The sequence below is a fragment of the Arvicanthis niloticus genome, chromosome 23, assembly GCF_011762505.2.
Source record: "Arvicanthis niloticus isolate mArvNil1 chromosome 23, mArvNil1.pat.X, whole genome shotgun sequence".
NCBI classification, from domain to species: domain Eukaryota; kingdom Metazoa; phylum Chordata; class Mammalia; order Rodentia; family Muridae; genus Arvicanthis; species Arvicanthis niloticus.
The window spans coordinates 5,760,830-5,779,792 of record NC_133430.1 but is presented as its reverse complement, the minus strand read 5'-3'; the positions used below and the strand labels follow the sequence as shown (position 1 = coordinate 5,779,792).

Below are 18,963 nucleotides of genomic sequence, written 5' to 3'. Positions count from 1 at the left end.
GCAAAAACTCTTGCTCTAAAATAATAAAGGATTAAAAAAAATTATATATATATATATTTTACTTATATGAGTACATTGTTGCTCTCTTCAGATATGCCAGAAGAGGGCATCAGATCTCATTATGGATGGTTGTGAGCTACCATGTGGTTACTGGGAATTGAACTCAGGACCTCTGGAAGAACAGTTAGTGCTCTTAACCACTGAGCCATCTCTCCAGCCCCATAACAAAGGATTTTTAAAAACACACAGTTGATCACTCTTAACATCAGGTAGAGATCATTCCAGCTATTTCTGGGACGTATGAGGCGGTGCAATGATGAGAAGTCTGAAGTGTAGAGCTTCTGCTCACAACTTTAAAGACATTTATGCTCAAGATGAAAGTGATATTTAAGCTGGAAGAAGCAATGAAAAGATACCAAATGCCAGGTGTGGTGGGGCATGCCTATAGTCCGAGCTCACAGAAGGCAGCAGCAGAAAGACTGATGCAAAATCCGAGGCTGGCCTGGGCCGCACAGTGAGAGAGACCGTGTCTCAAACAAATTGAAAGATTATATTTAGAAACTGTAAGGGCATCAAGGGATACGCACCATTTGTTTTCCAACGTAGACGGCACTGGTGTTTGGTTCCGCATTGAGTGGCACGGGCCTTCCCTGTCTGCTCTGCCCTGGCCTTTCCTCAGCCAGTTCACATGAGCAACATCCATTAGGTTTCCCTCCCATTCCGGCTGCCCAGCTCTTGTTCCGACCTCCTCTAGCCAGCTTACCTCCGGAACTCGGGTCGTTCGCACCACTTGTTTTGTATTTATTCGCTGAAATTAAGGTTGCCTTCTGAGTCCTGATTCTTTTGTGTTATGTGTTATGTGTATAAGCGTTTGGCCTGATGTGTGCGCACCATGAACTGAACTGCCCAAGGAGGCCAGAAGGGAACATCAGGTTCCCGGAGACTGGAGTTACGGTTGTCCAAAGCCACATGGGTGCTGGGAACTGAGCCACAGTCTCCTGCAAGGGTGGCAGGTGCCGAGCCATCTCTCCAGGCCCCTGAGTTTTTATTTTTCACATGGGGTTTCATGTAACCCAGGCTGGCCTTACGTGCTGGGATTACAGCCGTGTGTCACCACACCTGGCCAGTTAAGATTTTTCCTCTTTGGTATTATAATTGCATGATTTCCTCCTGCCATTCTTCTCTAATCCCCACCCCCACACATCACACCTTGCTTTCTTCCAAATTCATGGCCTCTTTTTGCATTGGTTGTTGTTACGTGCGTATATGCATGTAGATACACATGTTACATTTGTGTATATAAGCTACTTGTATCATGCTTTCAGGGCTAACCATTTGGTATTGGGTAACTAATTGTGTGCTCTTCCCTGGGGAGGACTAAATTTCTCTGGCTCTCAGGTCTCCTTGGTCATTCCTCTATTGGCTTTTAGCCAACCGAGTTTTTGTTTTGGTGTTTTAAGGTTCATTTCTATTATGTGTATGGGTATTTTGCCTGCATGCACAGGTATGTGCACCATGTTCGTGCCCGGTGCCGTGATTCATCTGGAACTGAGTTACAAGCAGTTGTGAGCTGCCATGTGGGTGCTGGGAACTGAACTCGGGTCCTCTGCAAAAGCAGCCAGTGCTCTTAACCGCTGAGTCTTTTCTCCGGCCCCTGGCCGCTAGAGTTTTTAAAGAACTTTCTTCTGTTCTTGTATAACTGAAAATGTTTTCTTAAGGGCTTTATCTATGTAAGAAAATATGTCTGGGTAAAAAACTGTGGGTTATATTTTCTTCTTAAGAACTGTTTCTCTAAACTTCAAGTATTGCTGGGGCAGGGGAAAGGTCGATTTTCTATTTTTGAGGGGGCAGGGGGAGACAAGAAAGGGTTTATTTTAGTTTATAATCCATTTTCAAGAAAAGCCAGGGTAGGAACTCAAAGTTGGAACCTGGAGTCCGGAGCCAAGATGGGTACTGTTGACCAGCTTGAGACTGCGTGACCCTCTCCTGTCTGACATTGTCTGTAGCCCCAAAGAAGGTACTCAGAAAACAAGCTGAGTGGGTTCCATTGATAGCCTTTCTCCCCTCCCTAGTTCAACAGCTGGCCTCTGAGGTGTGCTGGGACCTGTGAGGTGTTCCCTGGGGCCAAGTCTTCCCCACTGTTTGCTTTGTCACTGAGCATCTGAGCATCATTGTCTCCCAGATGGCAACACACTCCTGTGATGGAGTCTTCTGTCCTGTTGTGTTTTCTTGTCTGTTGGATTTTACCTGCCCTGCGCCTCCCTTGTGAAAGGTAATCCTATCTAGTCATTCCATGTGGTCACCGTGCCACTTCCTGAGCCAGGTTTTTTTTTTTTTTTTTTTTTTTTTTTTTTTTTTTAAAGAATTATTTATTTTATGTATGTGAATACACTGTTGCTGTCTTCAGACACACCAGAAGAGGGCATTGGATGCCCATTACAGATGGTTGTGAGCCACCATGTGGTTGCTGGGACTTGAACTCAGGACCTCTGGAAGAGCAGCCAGTGCCCTTAACTGCTGAACCATCTCTCCAGCCCCTAAGCCAGGATTCTTTACTACATAAGCAGCTCTCCTGTCTGGCGGCTCTGTCACTGAGTGAACTCATTCTTCTTCGTCCTGTTGCCACTGAGACCCTGAATGCTCCTTGTTCCTGGATAAGGCCTGAGCTAGGCCGGCTACCTTCTCTAGCCTGAACAGGGGAAGGCAGTGATCTGAGCTGTCTTCTGAGGCACACAGCTCTCTATTCTGAGGGAGTGTGTTCAGTTCTGGAGAGCACTGGCTTGATTGGAATTCAGAAACCTCCTTTCGAAGTCAGCCATGACCACCTGTGCTTTGGTTGCCATCTCTTCCCAAGGAAAAGGAAGACTGAGACCTGCAACCTGGGCTGGAGGGCTACCTCTGGACTGGTGGCAAACGGAGATGCTACAGAGTATGCCAAGTGTATGCCCTCTGTCCTGACCAATGCCTAGATGTCACTTGGTAGCTTTTTGTTTTGTTTTGAGACTGGGTCTGTGTAGCTCAGGACACCGACTTTTGGCAGCCATAGACTTCCACTGTCAAGGTAGCCTGCAGTGCTCAGACTCACCCAGAACGCCCAATCAGCTCCTCCTCACTTCCCCACCTGTGGCAGGAACAGGATTCCCATGCGGGGACTCTTCTACCTTTTGTCTCTGGCCTTGGGGTGATGTCTAAGCACTCTCCACAAGGACAAGCCCATAGTCACAAATGTTTCTGAATGCTACAAAGAGGCTCCTTCCTCAACAGAGGACCCTAGTCAGCACTGCAGGGGTTGTCTGTGGCTGGAGGCCTGTGGGAGGGAATGCAAGGGAGCAGGGGGGTACACCGAGGCCTGGCAGTTCAGGAACATGCCTGCCTCATTCAAGGGTAGTCATGATGTTCAAAGATGACGAAGGAGGCTGGAAGATGAGGGACACACTGAGGACCCTTACAAGATTTGGAGAGGATCCTTATGAGAGGTGCAGGGAAGGGCTCACACAAGAAGAACCCAGGGGGATTTTGTGAGAAACTCCCAAGGAACCCTAGGAGGGCCCACCTCAACAGGTATGAGAGGGTCAACCACTCAAGAGGGTGTTCTCTGGAGGTCACCTGGGGTTGGTGAATACTAGGTGGGCATGGGGCTTGGTGGAGGGGTCACCCATGGGTGCTGAGGGTCAGGGGGGAATGGGCCTGGAGAGGACCACTGGAGGATGCCAAGAGTCATTTGGGAGGGGTCGTACATAGCCTCCCAGGTACGCTGAAAGACCATGTAAGAGGGCCATCCAGGGATGCTGAGGAACACTGAGGGTTAAAGAAGGGCCACTCAACGGGTGCTGAGGTCCAGGCGGGCGTGGGCCTGGAAAGTGCCACTGGAGGATGCCAAGTATCATTCCGGAGGGGTCGCAGGAGGGCCATCAGTGATGTCGAGGGCCACTCTGGAAGGGTTGCAGGAGTGCTTCCCAGGGATGCAGGGCGTGGGCCTCCCGAGGACCACCTGGGGATGCCAAGGGCCACGCCAGCAGAGGCTTCGAAGGACCTCCCGGGATGAGTAGCTGAATGCTGAGGGCTGGGTGGAGGGGCCACCCGGGGATGCTGAGGACCACTTTGGAGAGGATGCAGGAGGGCCACGCAGGCGTGGGGCTCCGGACGGCCACGCCGGGATGCTGAGAGCCAGGCGGGAGGGGTCGTGGGAGGGCGATCCGGGGATGCGGACGACCAGGCGAGCGAAGGGCTCAGAAGGGCCACTCGGCCAGGGGCGCGCGGGCCGGCGCGGCGCGGGGTCGGGTAACGGCCCGCGCGGTGGGCGGCGGCGCCCGAGGCCCCTCCCCGCCGCCCGCGGCCGCTCCTCCTCTTCCTCTCCCGCCCGCGCCGCGGCCCTCCCGTCCCTGCGCGGCCTCGGCGGCCTCGGAGGCGGCGGCGGCGGCGGCGGCGGAGCAGCGCGGTCCCTTTAAACCGCCCGCCGGCGCCCCCGCGCCCGCCCCCGCCCCGGCCCGCGCCAGGCCCGCCGCCCGCGCCCGCGCCCCGCGCCCCGCGGCCCCGCCGCCGGCCCGGACATGGCCGCCAACATGTACAGGGTCGGAGGTAAGGCCCCGCCACGGCCTTTATGCGCCGCGGGCCCGCCGCCCGCGCCTCCTGGCCCCGCCGCGGCCTCCGCGCCTCCCCCACGCCGCCCTCGCGCGCGGCCCGCGCCCCTCCCCCCCGTCCCGCCCCCGTCGCGCTCGCGCCCCGCCCGCGAGGCTCGGTTCTGGGCTCCGGTGCTCGTCCTGGCCCAAAATGGCCCCTGGGCCGCCGGTGCCGGGGCGCGCGCGCGCGGGGGGACGAGCGGCGCCGGGAGGGGGCTCTGCCCACCTGTTGGGGGCCGGGGGTGGCCCGCGGGACGCGGACGGAGTAGCGGCGAGTGGCCAGGGCATCCCGGTGGCCGGCGGGCCCGGCGGCGCGAGGCCTGGGCCTGGGTCCGGGCCGGAGCCCCTGAGCAGGAGCACGTGCCTCTGAGCTCTGGCTGCGGTCCCGCGAGCAGGAGTTTGGGGGTCTGGGGGGCGAGCGGTGCCCCCAGGGGCCGAGCCGGGCCCGCTAGGTGTGCAGGCACCGGGAGTCCTGTTGCAGGGGCCACGAGCCGGTCCCGGCCGAGGGGCTTTCCTTAGCAGGGATTCCTGGGGGCCTGGGGGCGTTGGCTACAGCAGGGGGCCTACATCCCAAGTGCAGGTCTGAGTCACCCCAAACTTTTCTCAGCTTTCCTGCTCACCCTAGCCTAGCAAGGAGGCACTTTACCAGCCTTTGGAAGGCCAGAGGTCCCTACTGACCTGGGGCCATGAGGGCCTGGCTACCCGGGCTGGTCCCCCTGTTGTTGGGCCCTAGGAAGCCCTTTCCCTAGTTTGTGTGTGTGTGTGTGTGAGCGTGTGTGTGTGTGTGTGTGTGTGTGTGTGAGTGTGACCGGGACACTCTGGGATGGCCTTGCGCACATCCAGTCCATGCTGACCCTACAGTTACCTCATCCCATAGCCTTCTGCTCTCTCTCTCTCTCTCTCTGGACTTGGAGACCCTCCTGGTCACAGCCTAAATGTGGCCGAGTCTCTGTTGCTGTCTCCCCCACTAGCAAAATTGGGCCCAGCTGTGAGAGTGTGCTGGCGTGGGAGACCACCCATCACCACTCCTGCGTGTGACCCTGACCCCTGAGTGCCTAGGTCATCTTCCATCTCACTGCAGCAGGACCCAGCCAGCTCAGTCCTGAGGCTTTGGGCACAGTGGTGCAGCTGCCTCCACACAGACGGGTCATCCACCCACAGCAGGCTCTCTCAGGGAATCTCTGAACTCACACCTTTGCTTTCTGCCAGGTCCTGCCACAGGGCACAGCCTGGGGTATTGAGGCCCTGTGAGGAGGGGCTAGGCCTTGATGCTTCCGCCTTGCCAATCCCAGAAGTGGGCCAGAACACTGGTTCCTAAGGGCTTACTGGCCTGCCTTGGGGCAGAGGCTAGCTCTGCTTTGCTCCTGGCTCCCCGGGTGGCCCTCTTCCAGGTGCTGCCTGCCCCTTACCATGCCCAGTGAACCATTTTTGCTTTCAGACCCGCTTCCTGCTCACCATGGTTCCTGCTGATGTGGCCGCCGCTTCCTGGGGCTCTACCTGTACTTCCCTCATTTCAAAGGTTGTCCTTTGCCTGTGAAAGGCTCCCGTTATCCTGGTCCCTGGCCCTGCTCTCTCTCTCTGGACTTGGAGACCCTCCTGGTCACAGCCTAAATGTGGATGAGTCTCTGTTGCTGTCTCCCCCACTAGCAAAATTGAGCCCTGCTGTGACAGTGTGCTGGCGTGGGAGACCACCCATCACCACTCCTGCGTGTGACCCTGACCCCTGAGCCACCCCCGCCTCTACCCCCAGTCCCATGGTTTCTGTCCCATGATGGCATGTCATATGCTGAAGAAATGAATGAATGGCAAGACTGGGGGTTGGCTCCTGCGTCTGACTCAGGCAGTGGAAGGCGGTGAGAGTGACAGAGGTGGTCTTCGGGGCACTGGGGTCTCAGCCCGTCTCTGAGCCCCACAGCTGCCTGCCTGGCAGATGGCTGTAGCCAAGGCCTAGCAGGCTGGCAGGGGGTCCTAGACTGGCTCACTTTGACCTGTTTCCCCACGTATGGCTGGGGATCCATCCCTGTTGTCATCCTGTGTCCTGTGGCTGCTCCTCCAGGGCATAACTGGTGTCCTGGCCTGAGGTCCCATGAGGGGTAGGTGGCTGGACCCTGAGCCTGTGTGTCAAGCAAGTATGCATGGCTAAGAAGCAGGCATAGGTCTGTATTGTATGTTGGCTGCCAAGCATGGTCTGGGGTACCACTGGGTTGCCTGGAGAGCCGGGAGTGTAGTAGTCCCCAGGGGGTGTCCATGGCAGGTCAGGGTCAGCCCCTGTAGGACTTTTTGGATAGAGAACTCTAGTGCCATCCGGGGAGTCCCAGCAGGGCCTTGTGACGGTGCTCTGGGTGTTGGCTGTTGGCTTTCTGCCCCAGTCACTGCTTGCCAGATTCTCAGGCCCCTAGATGAGAGAGGACACACTGGCTCTCTGAGCAGGCCTTGGTTCAGTCTGTTGTCTGGGCTTTGGACCCCTGGGAAATCTGTTCTGAGGAGTGGCTGTTAGGGACCTAGGTTGGGATCTCTCTACCCCACCCACACCCCCTTCTTGGCACATGTAGCAGAGAAAAGTACAGGATGCCCAGTCAGGTTTAAATTTCAGAAAAACTGCCATGCCCTAGTGTGAGTGTGTCCCAGCTGTGAAGGCATGTGGACACTCAAGATTGTAATTTGCAACACAGTGTTTGGGAGTCCTGAGTTGTCTGGCAAGCTTGTCTGGAAGACTTGTCAGGGTGGGCTGCAGGAGCCAGAGCACTTGGGCCAAGGGGTCAGCCAGCGAGGAAATAATGGACTGCTTCTTAAAACGTGAGCTTACAGAGTATTCAGGGCTCCTGTCGGCCTGAGAGCGGGGCAGGTGGTTGGGTGAGGGTTTGAGAAGCTGTCCCTTGAGAGCTTGGATGAAGGCCGAGGACACCCTAGGGCACCTGTGTTTCGTACCTGTGCATCTGTTAGAGAATTAGGTAGCATTTTTGAACAGAGGAGCGAAAGTGCTTAGAGCCTCCCCACCTCCCAGCTGCATCTACGTGGAGCTGTGTTTCTCTCACTGAAGGGCTATGGCCATTCCCTGTGCAGTAGTTTCTTCCTCTCCTTGCAAGAAGTTAACCCCTAGTTATTTGAGTGGCTCTTTGCTTGGAGAACGACAGGCTCTGTAGCAGGCCGCAGCTACATCCCAGCTGTCCTGCCCTGACTTGGCGTGCTAGTTCATACACCCAGGGCCGGCCTCTTGGTTTCTTACCTTGGGTTTTCATTTATATCATCATTTTGTCTTTCTTCATTTGTATTTAATCCTGGTGTTAGACACTTTTGTTTTCTGCTTCAGTAGTTAATTTTTTTACATCTTTATTTGTTTGTTTGTTTTGTTTTGTTTTTTGAGACAGGGTTTCTCTGTAGTCCTAGCTGTCCTGGAACTCACTCTGTAGACCAGGCTGCAGGCTGTCCTCAAAGTCAGAAATCCGCCTGCCTCTGCCTCCCCAGTGCTGGGATTAAAGGCGTTCACCACCACTGCCCAGCTCTTTCTTTCTTTTTTTTTCTTCTTTTTTAATTATTTATTTTATGTATATAAGTACACCATTGCTCTCTTCACACACACCAGAAGAGGGCATCAGATCCCATTACAGATGGTTGTGAGCCACCATGTGGTTGCTGCGAATTGAATTCGGGACCTCTGAAAGAGCAGTCAGTGCTCTTAACCACTGACCCATCTCTCCAGCCCTTATTTTGGTGTTTTGAGACAGGATTTCTCTGTGTAGCTCTGACTGTCCTGGAACTTGCTCTGTAGACCAGGATGGCCTCAACTCAGAGATCCACCTGCCTAGAGTCAGAGGAAGCAGGGGCCAATTCAGCAGGAACCATGTTGAACAGGAAGAGGCGTCAGAGTGCTGTCATTAAAGACGTGTGCCACCACAGCCTGGCCAGTTGAAGCTTTTTGACTAAGATATTCCCATGGTTGAAAATTCTAGGGTTGCAAGGGAATACCTATATTGTAAGCCTATGCTGCACGCCATGTGCTAGTGTCTGCTGTTCTGAGGAGCCCTGTGGAGGCTTCTGGGTCCTGGCCAGCCCTTTGCCACAGCCCTTGTAGGGAAAACCCCACAAGTTGTGACTCTTCCCTCAAGCCTGCATCTGTAGCAGGAGTTGTAGACATAGGCCAGGCCCAAGGCTGTACCTGTCTGGAGCAGCAGGGCACCTCAGACTCTCAAGCCACTGAGCTGTCGTTTGTGCTGGAGGGTTGTGGGGCCAGAGGTGGGCTGTGTGCCTGCTGTTGACCTTCTGAATTATTTTGAGAAAGATTTTAGCATTAAACTCCTGTATTAGCAACAACTAAAACAGAAGTAAATGGTCCAGAGAAGCAGCTCTCGTGGCTAAATCCCAAAACACAATGCTTCCCTCTGTACAGGCTCATGGGACTAGCACCCACCTACAGGGACCTCCAAGATTGTCCCACTGATCAGGGTGCTGGTGACTTGTGAAGCAGAGTTTCACTTGGGCATGGCATAAGGGATGTTAGGGTGAGTTCCTGAGGCAGCCATAGACCCCTCTGTCCTGGGTTGGCAGTGTTGAACACTTGGGTGCTCCTGGCCAAACATGAAGCTTGGTCCTGCTTGGGGCCAGTCGCTTCTAATCCTTGTCCTGTCCCAGCATGCACTCTGCTTCACACCTGTGTTCTCAGGAAATTTAAGATTACAGAAAGCATCTTTCTTTGCTTCATGGCCTAGCGTCTCTCTGGGCCCTGGCCTTCTGTAGAATTCCCCAGGTGTCCGCAGTCAGTGCTGCAGTACACCTCCCTTAATGGCAGTAAGCAAGGCCTTTGTGGACCCCATACCGGCTGGTGTGTGTGGAGCAGGGCTGCTGGGGTTGCTTGTGTGGGAGGGGACTTGGGAAAGGCTCTGGCTCTGGACATTAGCATATAAGATAATGTCAGATGCCTTCCCTATACCTCCCTGTGTGCTTAACTGGGGCCCTAGTCATCTCTGGGCCTGGAAGGCCTTACGTACCCATAGGCTGCAGCGCCCCCTTGGCTCCTCCTGGCTCAGGCTGACAACTTCTTTTTTTTTTTTTTTTTTTTTTGGTTTTTCGAGACAGGGTTTCTCTGTGTAGCCCTGGCTTTCCTGGAACTCACTCTGTAGACCAGGCTGGCCTTGAACTCAGAAATCCACCTGCCTCTGCCTCCCAAGTGCTGGAATTACAGGCGTGCGCCACCACCGCCCAGCAGGCTGGCGACTTCTGATGCCTTTCTAGGGAGATGATTCTGAGCAGCTCTGATCTACTCACAGCCACTCAGGGAGCCTGTTACCCAGTGTCCTGCTCTCTCAGGGCCTGCTGTGCCCACAGGGCCCTGGTGACGTAAAGCCTTTGCTTGTGTTCCACCCCAGAGGGGCCTTCAGGACTGGGGGCTCTGAGCTGGGTGCTGAGGAGGCTTAGTCTGCTGTACGCTAGGGCAGTGAGATCCTGAAGAACCAGGGTCAGAGGCCAGGTGGGTCACTACTGTGGTAGGCATGTTCTTGGTGTACCCCACCCCCACTTAGAAAGTGAACCACAAGCCACTGGTAGGTCAGTAGAATCTAAGACAGCCTGCTGGTTCTTCTCTCGAGGCTGTCAGAGCAGTAATGGGACTGCACGTGGCCTTCCTGGCCCATTTGGCTTCTTGTGCATACTGGGTGCCATGCAGGGGATCACTGGTCATTTGTGTTTGCAGGCAGGGTCTTGACCTCTTCCTCATCTTAGATTTTGTGGGGCCAGTGAGATGGTCCTTCCCTATGCTGGCTGCCCTCCAAGGTCATTACTGTGTTATCAAAGGCCCTCTGAGGTAGGGTGGAAGCCAAGCTGAGCTAGGAGACTCAGGATTAGTAGGGTGCTGGTTGGGTGACAGGACGACGGCCAGGATGAAGTCCAGTGCCCCTAGAGGTGGAAGTTTCAGCTTACAGGGATGCCGAGGTCGTCAGGTGAGAACATCGGAGAACTGAGGCATGAGCATGCTTGTGGCTCCAGACCTAGATGCTTCCCGAAGGATCTATCTAGGGGCAGTCTGTCCATAAACTGAAATGGAAGCCAGCCCAGCCACAGACTGCTGGGCCTTGCTGAGAACAAGGCAGACACAGCTCTGGGAACGGACCCTGCAGGGTTGATGGTGCTGCACGTGTTGCTCCCTTCTGTGTCAGTGGGGGGTGGGGAGGGCTAGAAGGGCTCATAGCGACCTCGCCTCAGACTGGGAGTACAGGGTCAATGTTTGGTCAGCATCTGTAGTGACGGTAAAGGGCGTGGGTTCTGGTGCCCACCCAGCAGCCAGACCAGCTGCCCTGAAACTCCTGAGTTTATATGATCCTCCTGCCTCAGCCTCCTAAGTGCTAGAACTGCAGGTGTGCATCATACCCAGTTAGATCGGTGCTTCTTGACAAATGTCACCTCTGACCTTTAGAACATTCCCATAATCCTACACGTTTCCTGATGTTCTCAGCTACTCCTGTACTCTACCCTAGAGTGTCTATCACAGATGGAACCATCCTTTAAGATGGCTGCTTTACGAACACTCTGGATTGGCTTTCTCTTGCTGAGTAGTGCTCCTCTCCAGCTGTGTCACTGCGAATCCATGAACCTTTTGTGGACTTCGAGGGTTTTCAAGGTGAAGAACAGACATGGGTTCTCATTTCTCCTGAATACAAATGCACGATTGTGTAGTGAGCTCAGGAGTTCGAGGGCAGCTGCTCTGGCTAACGTCCCCTCTCCATTGCTTCTGGGGCGGGGGACCAGAACCCACACTTGTGTGTCAGCTCTGCCTTGCAGTGGTTTGGCAGGTGTACAGGGTGCCCTTACTGTTTTAATCTGAGCTCCCTGGTGAGTGGTATTCGGCTTCCCATGGGTTCTTACTGCCATCTGTGTGCTGGCTGTCCCCGGCCCTGTCCCCAGCTGTGTGTTCTGTTTGTTTGGCTCTTTGAGACTGGGTCTTGCTATGTAGCCCAGGTTGCCTGCGAACTGTGATCTTCATGCTTCTGCTGTTTGGGATTAAAGGTGTGGCTACCATGTTCTGCTGTTTGATTTTTTTTGTTTGTTTTTTTGTTTTTTGTTTTTGTTTTTTGTTTGTTTGTTTGTTTGTTTTTGAGACAGGGTTTCCATGTGTAGCCCTGGCTATCCTGGAACTCACTCTGTAGTCCAGGCTGGCCTTGAACTCAGAAATCCCTCTGCCTCTGCCTCCCAAGTACTGGGATTAAAGGCATGTGCCACCACTGCGCGGCAGGTTTCTGTTTTTTTTTAAGAGGGAGACTCTGTATGTATCCCTGATTGTCCTGGAATGCCCTATGTTAGACCAGGCTGTCCTTGGATTCAGAGATTGACTCACCTGCCCCTGCCTCCTCAGTACTGGGATTAAAGGCATAAGCATCCGTTGCCCAGCGTTTCCTGGTTTTAAAATTGGATTGTGTTCTTACTGTCATGAACTGTGAGGTGATTATTTATGTATATATCTTATTATTTTGTGATGTGGAAGTCTGACCAAGGGCCTGTTTATACTGGACAAGTGCTGTTCCTACTGTACCCCAGCCCAAAGAGTTGGTTTATATCCTGCATTTCAGAGCCTTCTCAGGATTGAGGGGGTGTTTTTTGTGTGTCTCTTAGAATACAAGATTGTAAAGTCTTTATCCTTTTTTATTACATAATCCTTAAAAGTTTGAGTTTGACTTTGGTACCCATCTTGTTAGTTTCTTTGTGAGGGTTGAGAGTCTTTGTGCACGTGTTCAGTTCTCCCCGCTAGGTCACCTTGACAGCATGGTCACTGAGGCTGTGTGACACTGGTGTTGGGTTGGTGGATGCTCGTCTGGCAGCTCTGCCGGTGCAAGTCGTGACCTGCAGCTTAGGTAGTGTTGGAGGGTAGCCACTGTGGGTCCTGTAGTGTACAGAGTGTTGGAGGGTAGCCGCTGTGAGTCCTGTAGTGTACAGAGTGTTGGACGGTAGCCGCTGGGGGTCCTGTAGTGTACAGAGTGTTGGAGGGTAGCCGCTGTGAGTCCTGTAGTGTACAGAGTGTTGGACGGTAGCCGCTGTGAGTCCTGTAGTGTACAGAGTGTTGGACGGTAGCCGCTGTGGGTCCTGTAGTGTACAGAGTGTTGGACGGTAGCCGCTGGGGGTCCTGTAGTGTACAGAGTGTTGGAGGGTAGCCACTGTGAGTCCTGTAGTGTACAGAGTGTTGGAGGGTAGTGTACAGAGTGTTGGAGGGTAGCCGCTGTGAGTCCTGTAGTGTACAGAGTGTTGGAGGGTAGTGTACAGAGTGTTGGAGGGTAACCGCTGTGAGTCCTGTAGTGTACAGAGTGTTGGAGGGTAGCCACTGTGAGTCCTGTAGTGTACAGAGTGTTGGACGGTAGCCGCTGTGAGTCCTGTAGTGTACAGAGTGTTGGAGGGTAGCCACTGTGAGTCCTGTAGTGTACAGAGTGTTGGAGGGTAGCCACTGTGAGTCCTGTAGTGTACAGAGTGTTGGACGGTAGCCGCTGTGAGTCCTGTAGTGTACAGAGTGTTGGACGGTAGCCGCTGTGAGTCCTGTAGTGTACAGAGTGTTGGACGGTAGCCGCTGGGGGTCCTGTAGTGTACAGAGTGTTGGAGGGTAGCCGCTGGGGGTCCTGTAGTGTACAGAGTGTTGGAGGGTAGTGTACAGAGTGTTGGAGGGTAGCCGCTGTGGGTCCTGTAGTGTACAGAGTGTTGGAGGGTAGCCACTGTGGGTCCTGTAGTGTACAGAGTGTTGGAGGGTAGCCGCTGTGAGCCTCTGGCTTTGCTCTTTCACAAAGCACTGCACTCTGTCCTAGTTCCCGGCTTCCCTGTCAGTGGAGAATTAATTGCCTTGTTGGGTTTTGTTTTATTTCTCCCTGTGTAGCTCTCTGACTGTCCTAGAATTCACTGTGTAGACCAGGCTGGCCTCAGCCTCACAGAAATCCACCTGCCTCTGCCTCCTGAGTGCTGTGATTAAAGACGTGCGCCACCACTGCCCGGACTGTTGCTGTTTTTTTTAATGTGTAATATTTTACATCTTTTTTTTTTTTTTTTTTTTTTTTTTTTTTTTTTTTTGGTTTTTCGAGACAGGGTTTCTCTGTGTAGCCCTGGCTGTCCTGGAACTCACTCTGTAGACCAGGCTGGCCTCGAACTCAGAAATCCGCCTGTCTCTGCCTCCCAAGTGCTGGGATTAAAGGCATGGGCCACCACCGCCCGGCCATCTTTTTTTTTTTTTTTTTTTTTTAATGTGTAGTATTTTACATTTATTTATGTAAAGCATGGGCTTGTTCGTGTGTGTTTGTGTGCGTGCGCCCGCGCACATGTGTGTGTTGTGGGTTGTGCATGTGTTGCCAAAGCACACGTGTGGACAACTTAGGGGAGCCTGTTCTTTCCTTCAACCATCTGGGTTCTGGGAAATTGAGGTCAGGTTGTCAGGTTTGTCTGCGAGTGTTCTTAGTTGCTGGCCCTGGCTTGTTGATTCCTACAAAGCAAACAAGTTAGTGAGATTTGGATGACCCTGGCTGATGGCAGGGCCTCTTGGAGACTGGCAAACTGCATTGGCAAACTGCGCTGCCTAGGTTTGTGTGACTCACAAGCTAAGAATGGCGTTTACATTTTTATGTGGTTGAGGGGAAAAAAAATCACAAGAATACTTTATGACATGAGATTATATGAAATTCAAATTACTTTACCCATAAATAAGGAATTGTTGGAACATGGCCATTGAAGCTAAAGTGTATGTTCTGTGGCTGATTCTGAGCGGTAACTAAGGAGCTTGTCCTCCTCAGGCACAGTTCAGAGTACTGTGGCTTTGCCATCAGGCGTGGTGTGGGGCTCACGACTGCAGCCATCCACGTCTCCACGGGTCACTGGCTGGGTGCGTTAGGATTAAATAGAGCTCTGATGCCATCTGCCTGGGGACCGCAGACCTGTAGCTGAGGGCTCAGCTCCACCAGATCCCCACACTTCACAGGCTAGTTGTGCACCATGGCTGTAGCCTGTGCTCCTGACAGCTTTGGGTCAGGGCTCCCATAAGGATCTGCAGGCTCGATGAATTTGCTGGAGCAGCTTGCAAGGGTAAACTCTTGCCATGCTTGCTGCTCAACTACAGAGGACACAAACATACAGAGCTGGAAGCCCCACCCCACGACCTGCCTGCTCTTTCGGTGGTTAGCTCTGTGCCTGGCCACGGGGGTGGGGTGTTGTGGGGGTCTGGTATAACCATCTCACAGGGGTCTTGTGATGTGCTGGGCAACAGGGAGCCTCCGGTATAACCGTCTCTGGGTGTCCTGTGTTAGTCAACTTTTTACTGCTGTCACAACTTGAGACTACCAGTTCACAAGGAGGGAAGTTTATTTTGGCTGACAGTTTCTGAGGGTCCAGTCTCTGTCTGTTGTGTTGCTGGTGGGCCTGTGACACAGCAAAGCATCTGGGTAGAGATGTAAGATGGCACAAGACTGGGCATTCTGTGGTGGCTTGGAGCATTAAAAGCACAAAACAGGAAAGGCATACAGGCCCTACCCCCAATGCTGCCAAGCTGAGGACCAAGCCTTCCTGCGCATCGGTCTGTGGAAGCACCCCATATCTTAAAGTTGCACATGCAAAATACACTCTTATCTCTCTGAAGGGTCCCAAGGTCTTGAGGAGCCATGTTCCAGGAAGTGAGGATGGAGACCAAATATGTATTTCCTTTGTCAACAGTCTCACAGGAGCTGTTGGGTTTGTGTGTGCTTGACACACTACAGGTCCTATGAACATAGTGGCCTTACTATTTTGAGTCTAGGTGTGTGCTGTGGATGTAGTGTGAATTAGGGACTTTGTTGTGGTTTTAAGGCAGTGGCAAATAATGCCACCAGTCATTGATTACCTCGAATGGTAAAGTCTTGCCCAATATCTAGGACTCCGTCATTGTGTGGGAGGAGTAGGGTGTCTGCTGGCTTTACAGTATTATCAACTTGAAGCAGAATGGTCAGAACAATTAGAAAATTTAGAGAGAGAATCTCATACCAGGGGAATGAGAAAAAAATGAAAATGAGGCTGTGTCAAAAGGGAGTGCCGGAGCAGTGCACCTGCTGGTGCTGCTCATCTGTCGGTCTGAGGCATCGAAGAGCATGTGAGCCTCTGAAGCCGCCTATAACCTGGGAAGTTGGGAGAGCAGTGGAGGTGCAGACACGAGAGGAGTCTGCTAAGATGTGAGAGGGTACATAGGGCAGACGGGGCAGGGACTAGACAAATGAAGAAACTTGGTTAAAAAAAAAATCAAGACCCAGAAAGGCAGCCACACCTCACTGAGCCAGTGCCACTGACAGCATGCTTCTGACTGCAGGGCCTTGGTTGGCCATGATTCTGTGAACATTGTCAGAAGCAGAAGGTGGACACTGTGATCTGACCCCGAGTACAGCTCAGCCTGGTGTCTTCCCAGTGCTTAAACTTAACCAGAATGGAAGATTCCCAAAACAAGACAGACCACTTACAATCGCCATTATCAAAGCAGAGGATGACCTGGATTCAGCTCCTGCTACACGTTTGGTGATGCTGTTAGTTCACTGTGAGGGACTCATGCTTAGACTGCGTGAAGTTCGCTCTTAGTGGGGAGAAGTAAGATTGGAGGTCTGAGCAGAAATACTTCCTGTCTGGCAGAAGCCTGTGTCTGGGAGCTGGCCTCAGCAGCCCTAGAGGTTGGGCTGCTCTATAGTCCTTGCTATGAGGGGTGGAGGCATTTCTTGAGACTGTAGTGCTGTTAAACTCAGTTACTTGTTCCTTGAATAGAAGAGTGTGCCACACTAGCCAAGGCCAGCATCTGGTACTAATCCCTGGCACCAGGACTGTTACTGGAGGTTGGTCACATGTCCATGGGTGACCACTTTCTCAGTCTCTGTCCCTTCAGGAGTCAGGTTGTTACCATAGCCTCAGCCTGGACTTTAATCCAAGGATGTTGGTACCAAGGATGATTTGCCAAAGCCTGGGAAGGAGAGACTCCCGGGACTGTGGACAGCCTGGCTTGCAGGGAGAGTGCTTGCTTTGGACATTGTTGGAGACCAGGTCCATAGAAAGCACATAAGAAGTTCTGCAGCAGCTGTGCCTGTTCAGATCAGTGTCTGTGCACAGAGCCCATGTTTGCTCTCTCATCGAGCGCTCGAGCAGAACATTAACCCTGAGCTGTTATCACCCCTTGAGCCACTTGTTCTCTCATTGATCTATCTGTGCATTTTTTACAATTTTAATTTCAATAAAGCATTTGGAAGTTTTGCTGTGCCTGTGTGCTTTGTTCAGTTCAGGCTTCACCTGCCTGCCTAAGTTCGACTGTCTGGATCTGCAAACTTGTGTCGGTCCCTTGTAGTTTACGGACACCTCTTAAGAGTTCCATTTCAATCTGTGTGTGGGCATATGCATGAGCACAAGTACCTGTGGAGGCCAGAAGAGGGCGTCTGATCCTCGAGCTGGAGTTGAAGGTGGTTATTTGTCCGTGTGTGTGTGTGTGTGTGTGTGTGTGTGTGTGTGTGTGTGTGTGTGTGTGTGTGTGTGTGTGTGAGAGAGAGAGAGAGAGAGAGAGAGAGAGAGAGAGAGAGAGAGAACGAGAGAGAACGAACAAGAAAACGGGCTCTCAGAGTCTACCACTCGTGAGCTGCGGCTGGCAGGTGTGCATGCTGCCTTCCACAGGTGCACGGGTTGTGTGCTTGGGTGAGCTGTACTGGTTTGTGTTCTAGGCACTTGGTTTGTTGAGTGACTGGCACAAGATGGAGGAATGGCCTCTGTGCCATTCTCCCTCCTCAGAGCCCTGGACCTGAGGAGATGCTCCTGCCGTCATGGCGGGTAGTTTTCTGTAGCTTTTTTGTTGTCAGCGTGACATTAATGTTTAATCACTTCTTAGTTTCTTTGCTTTTTTTGTTCATTTTTATTTCCTGTGCTCTTTGCTTTCTTCACACTAAAGTGTAATGTGCATTTAGCACACTTCACCTTGTTGGGCAGGTAGCTCTGAGATTTGGAAGAGGCATGTAGTTGGGTCGCTGGTGTCACTGAACCCGTCCTGTTGTGATACCGCCTCCTCCCCGATCTTGGATGTTTGTGTGCCTGCCCTGAGAGGAGCCATCCCAGTGCCTGCTCCTCACGTGTCATCCCTGGGTGCCTGCTTGTTTGTCTGTTCTTTACTTGGGAGACATTTGATTTTATTCCAGTTTTTGGCAAGGATGAGTAATTTGAGGTTTAGGGTTTAATTTGCTATGATTTGTAAACATGAAATTTTAGATTGTGGATGCTCCTTTTAAAAAAAAAAAACAAAAAAAAAACTAGTTTTATTAGGAAATTGCCCAGATTGATGAAATTCATCAGGTTGTTTTCGCAGGGTGTTCCAGGAGGCCCTACATTTAAGCTCAGAGACTTCCTTCAGTCCTGAACCCTTTGCTTCTGTGGGCCTGGCTTTTTCTTGGAGCCCCTTTACCCTTCCAAGCACTAGCTGTTAGAGCTGTAAGGGTGTGGTGGACCTGTTGGTAGTTGGCACAGGCTCAGGAAGCAGTATGGTGACAGGCCTGTACCTGCAAGAGTGTGCCTGAGTGGGAGCAGGAGCTGCAGTTGCTGACTCTGTCCAGGGCCCATGTCAACAGGAGGAACCTTCTAGTCAGCTCAGTTAAGGAGGGCTTCATTGGCAAGGAGTTTCAGCCTGACAGGATGCTGTCTGCACTGGGACTCCCAGAGCCTTGTGGTAGTGGGGTGAGCTGAGATGTCCAGACAGAGCCTGCCAGCTTTCAAAAGTGTTCATGTCCCTCTGTAGAGCTAAGAAATTTTGAAGCCATATAGCTTCACCAAAATGATAAAGTTTATACTGACCTGATAGTCCCAGGGGACCTTGTAGTGTCATGCCTGGCATTATGCTCCTTGAGGTTCTTAGGCCCTATAACTCTCTGACCCTAGAGGAGACATCTTGTAATTCTGAGGTGACCATCTAGAAGTCATGTCCTGTGTTCTGTGTAGTTGCTGTTTCTGTTTTGGAAGAGGCTGGGCATTTCCTAGGCTGCAGTGGTCTCCGAGCTGCAGTGGTCTCCGATGGTGAAGGGTAGACACACTGTTGATGCAACAGCTACTTGGAAAGGTGCCTCGTAGCTTTGAGCGGGCCTCAGGGGAGCTTTGTAGTTGGGACTTAGGAGGGCAGCTACAGTCAGTCCCCACAGCCTTCCCACTAAGGCTGTGCTCCTGAGGGCTGCAGGCCCCTCTCAGGCAGCCCCTCTGTCAACAGCTGTGATCTGATCTGGCCTTGCACCCCTTCTGGGTTCTGTCCTTCCACTGCTCTAGTGACAGAGGGTTTGCCAAGGGTCTGCTTGAGGCTCCCAGTCAGTTCTTTGTGTCTTTGCTTTTTTTTTTTTTTTTAGATTTATTTATGTATTTAATGTAT

At 52.5% G+C, this 18,963-nt stretch overlaps 1 protein-coding gene across 5 annotated transcripts in view; it reads left to right on the top strand.

Moving 5' to 3' along the window:
• The first annotated feature begins 4,471 nt into the window (after positions 1–4,471).
• The window catches only part of Mta1 (metastasis associated 1), a 40,066-nt gene continuing 25,574 nt past the window's right edge, over positions 4,472–18,963 (top strand). For 4 of the 5 annotated variants that reach the window (XM_076920966.1, XM_076920963.1, XM_076920962.1 and 1 more), the window contains exon 1: positions 4,476–4,578. In XM_076920966.1, the coding sequence (XP_076777081.1) occupies positions 4,551–4,578 (28 nt within the window). In that variant the 5' untranslated portion in view covers positions 4,476–4,550. Of the gene's footprint in view, positions 4,579–18,963 lie in introns of all 5 variants that reach the window. The other variant, XM_076920965.1, reaches the window with a different exon arrangement.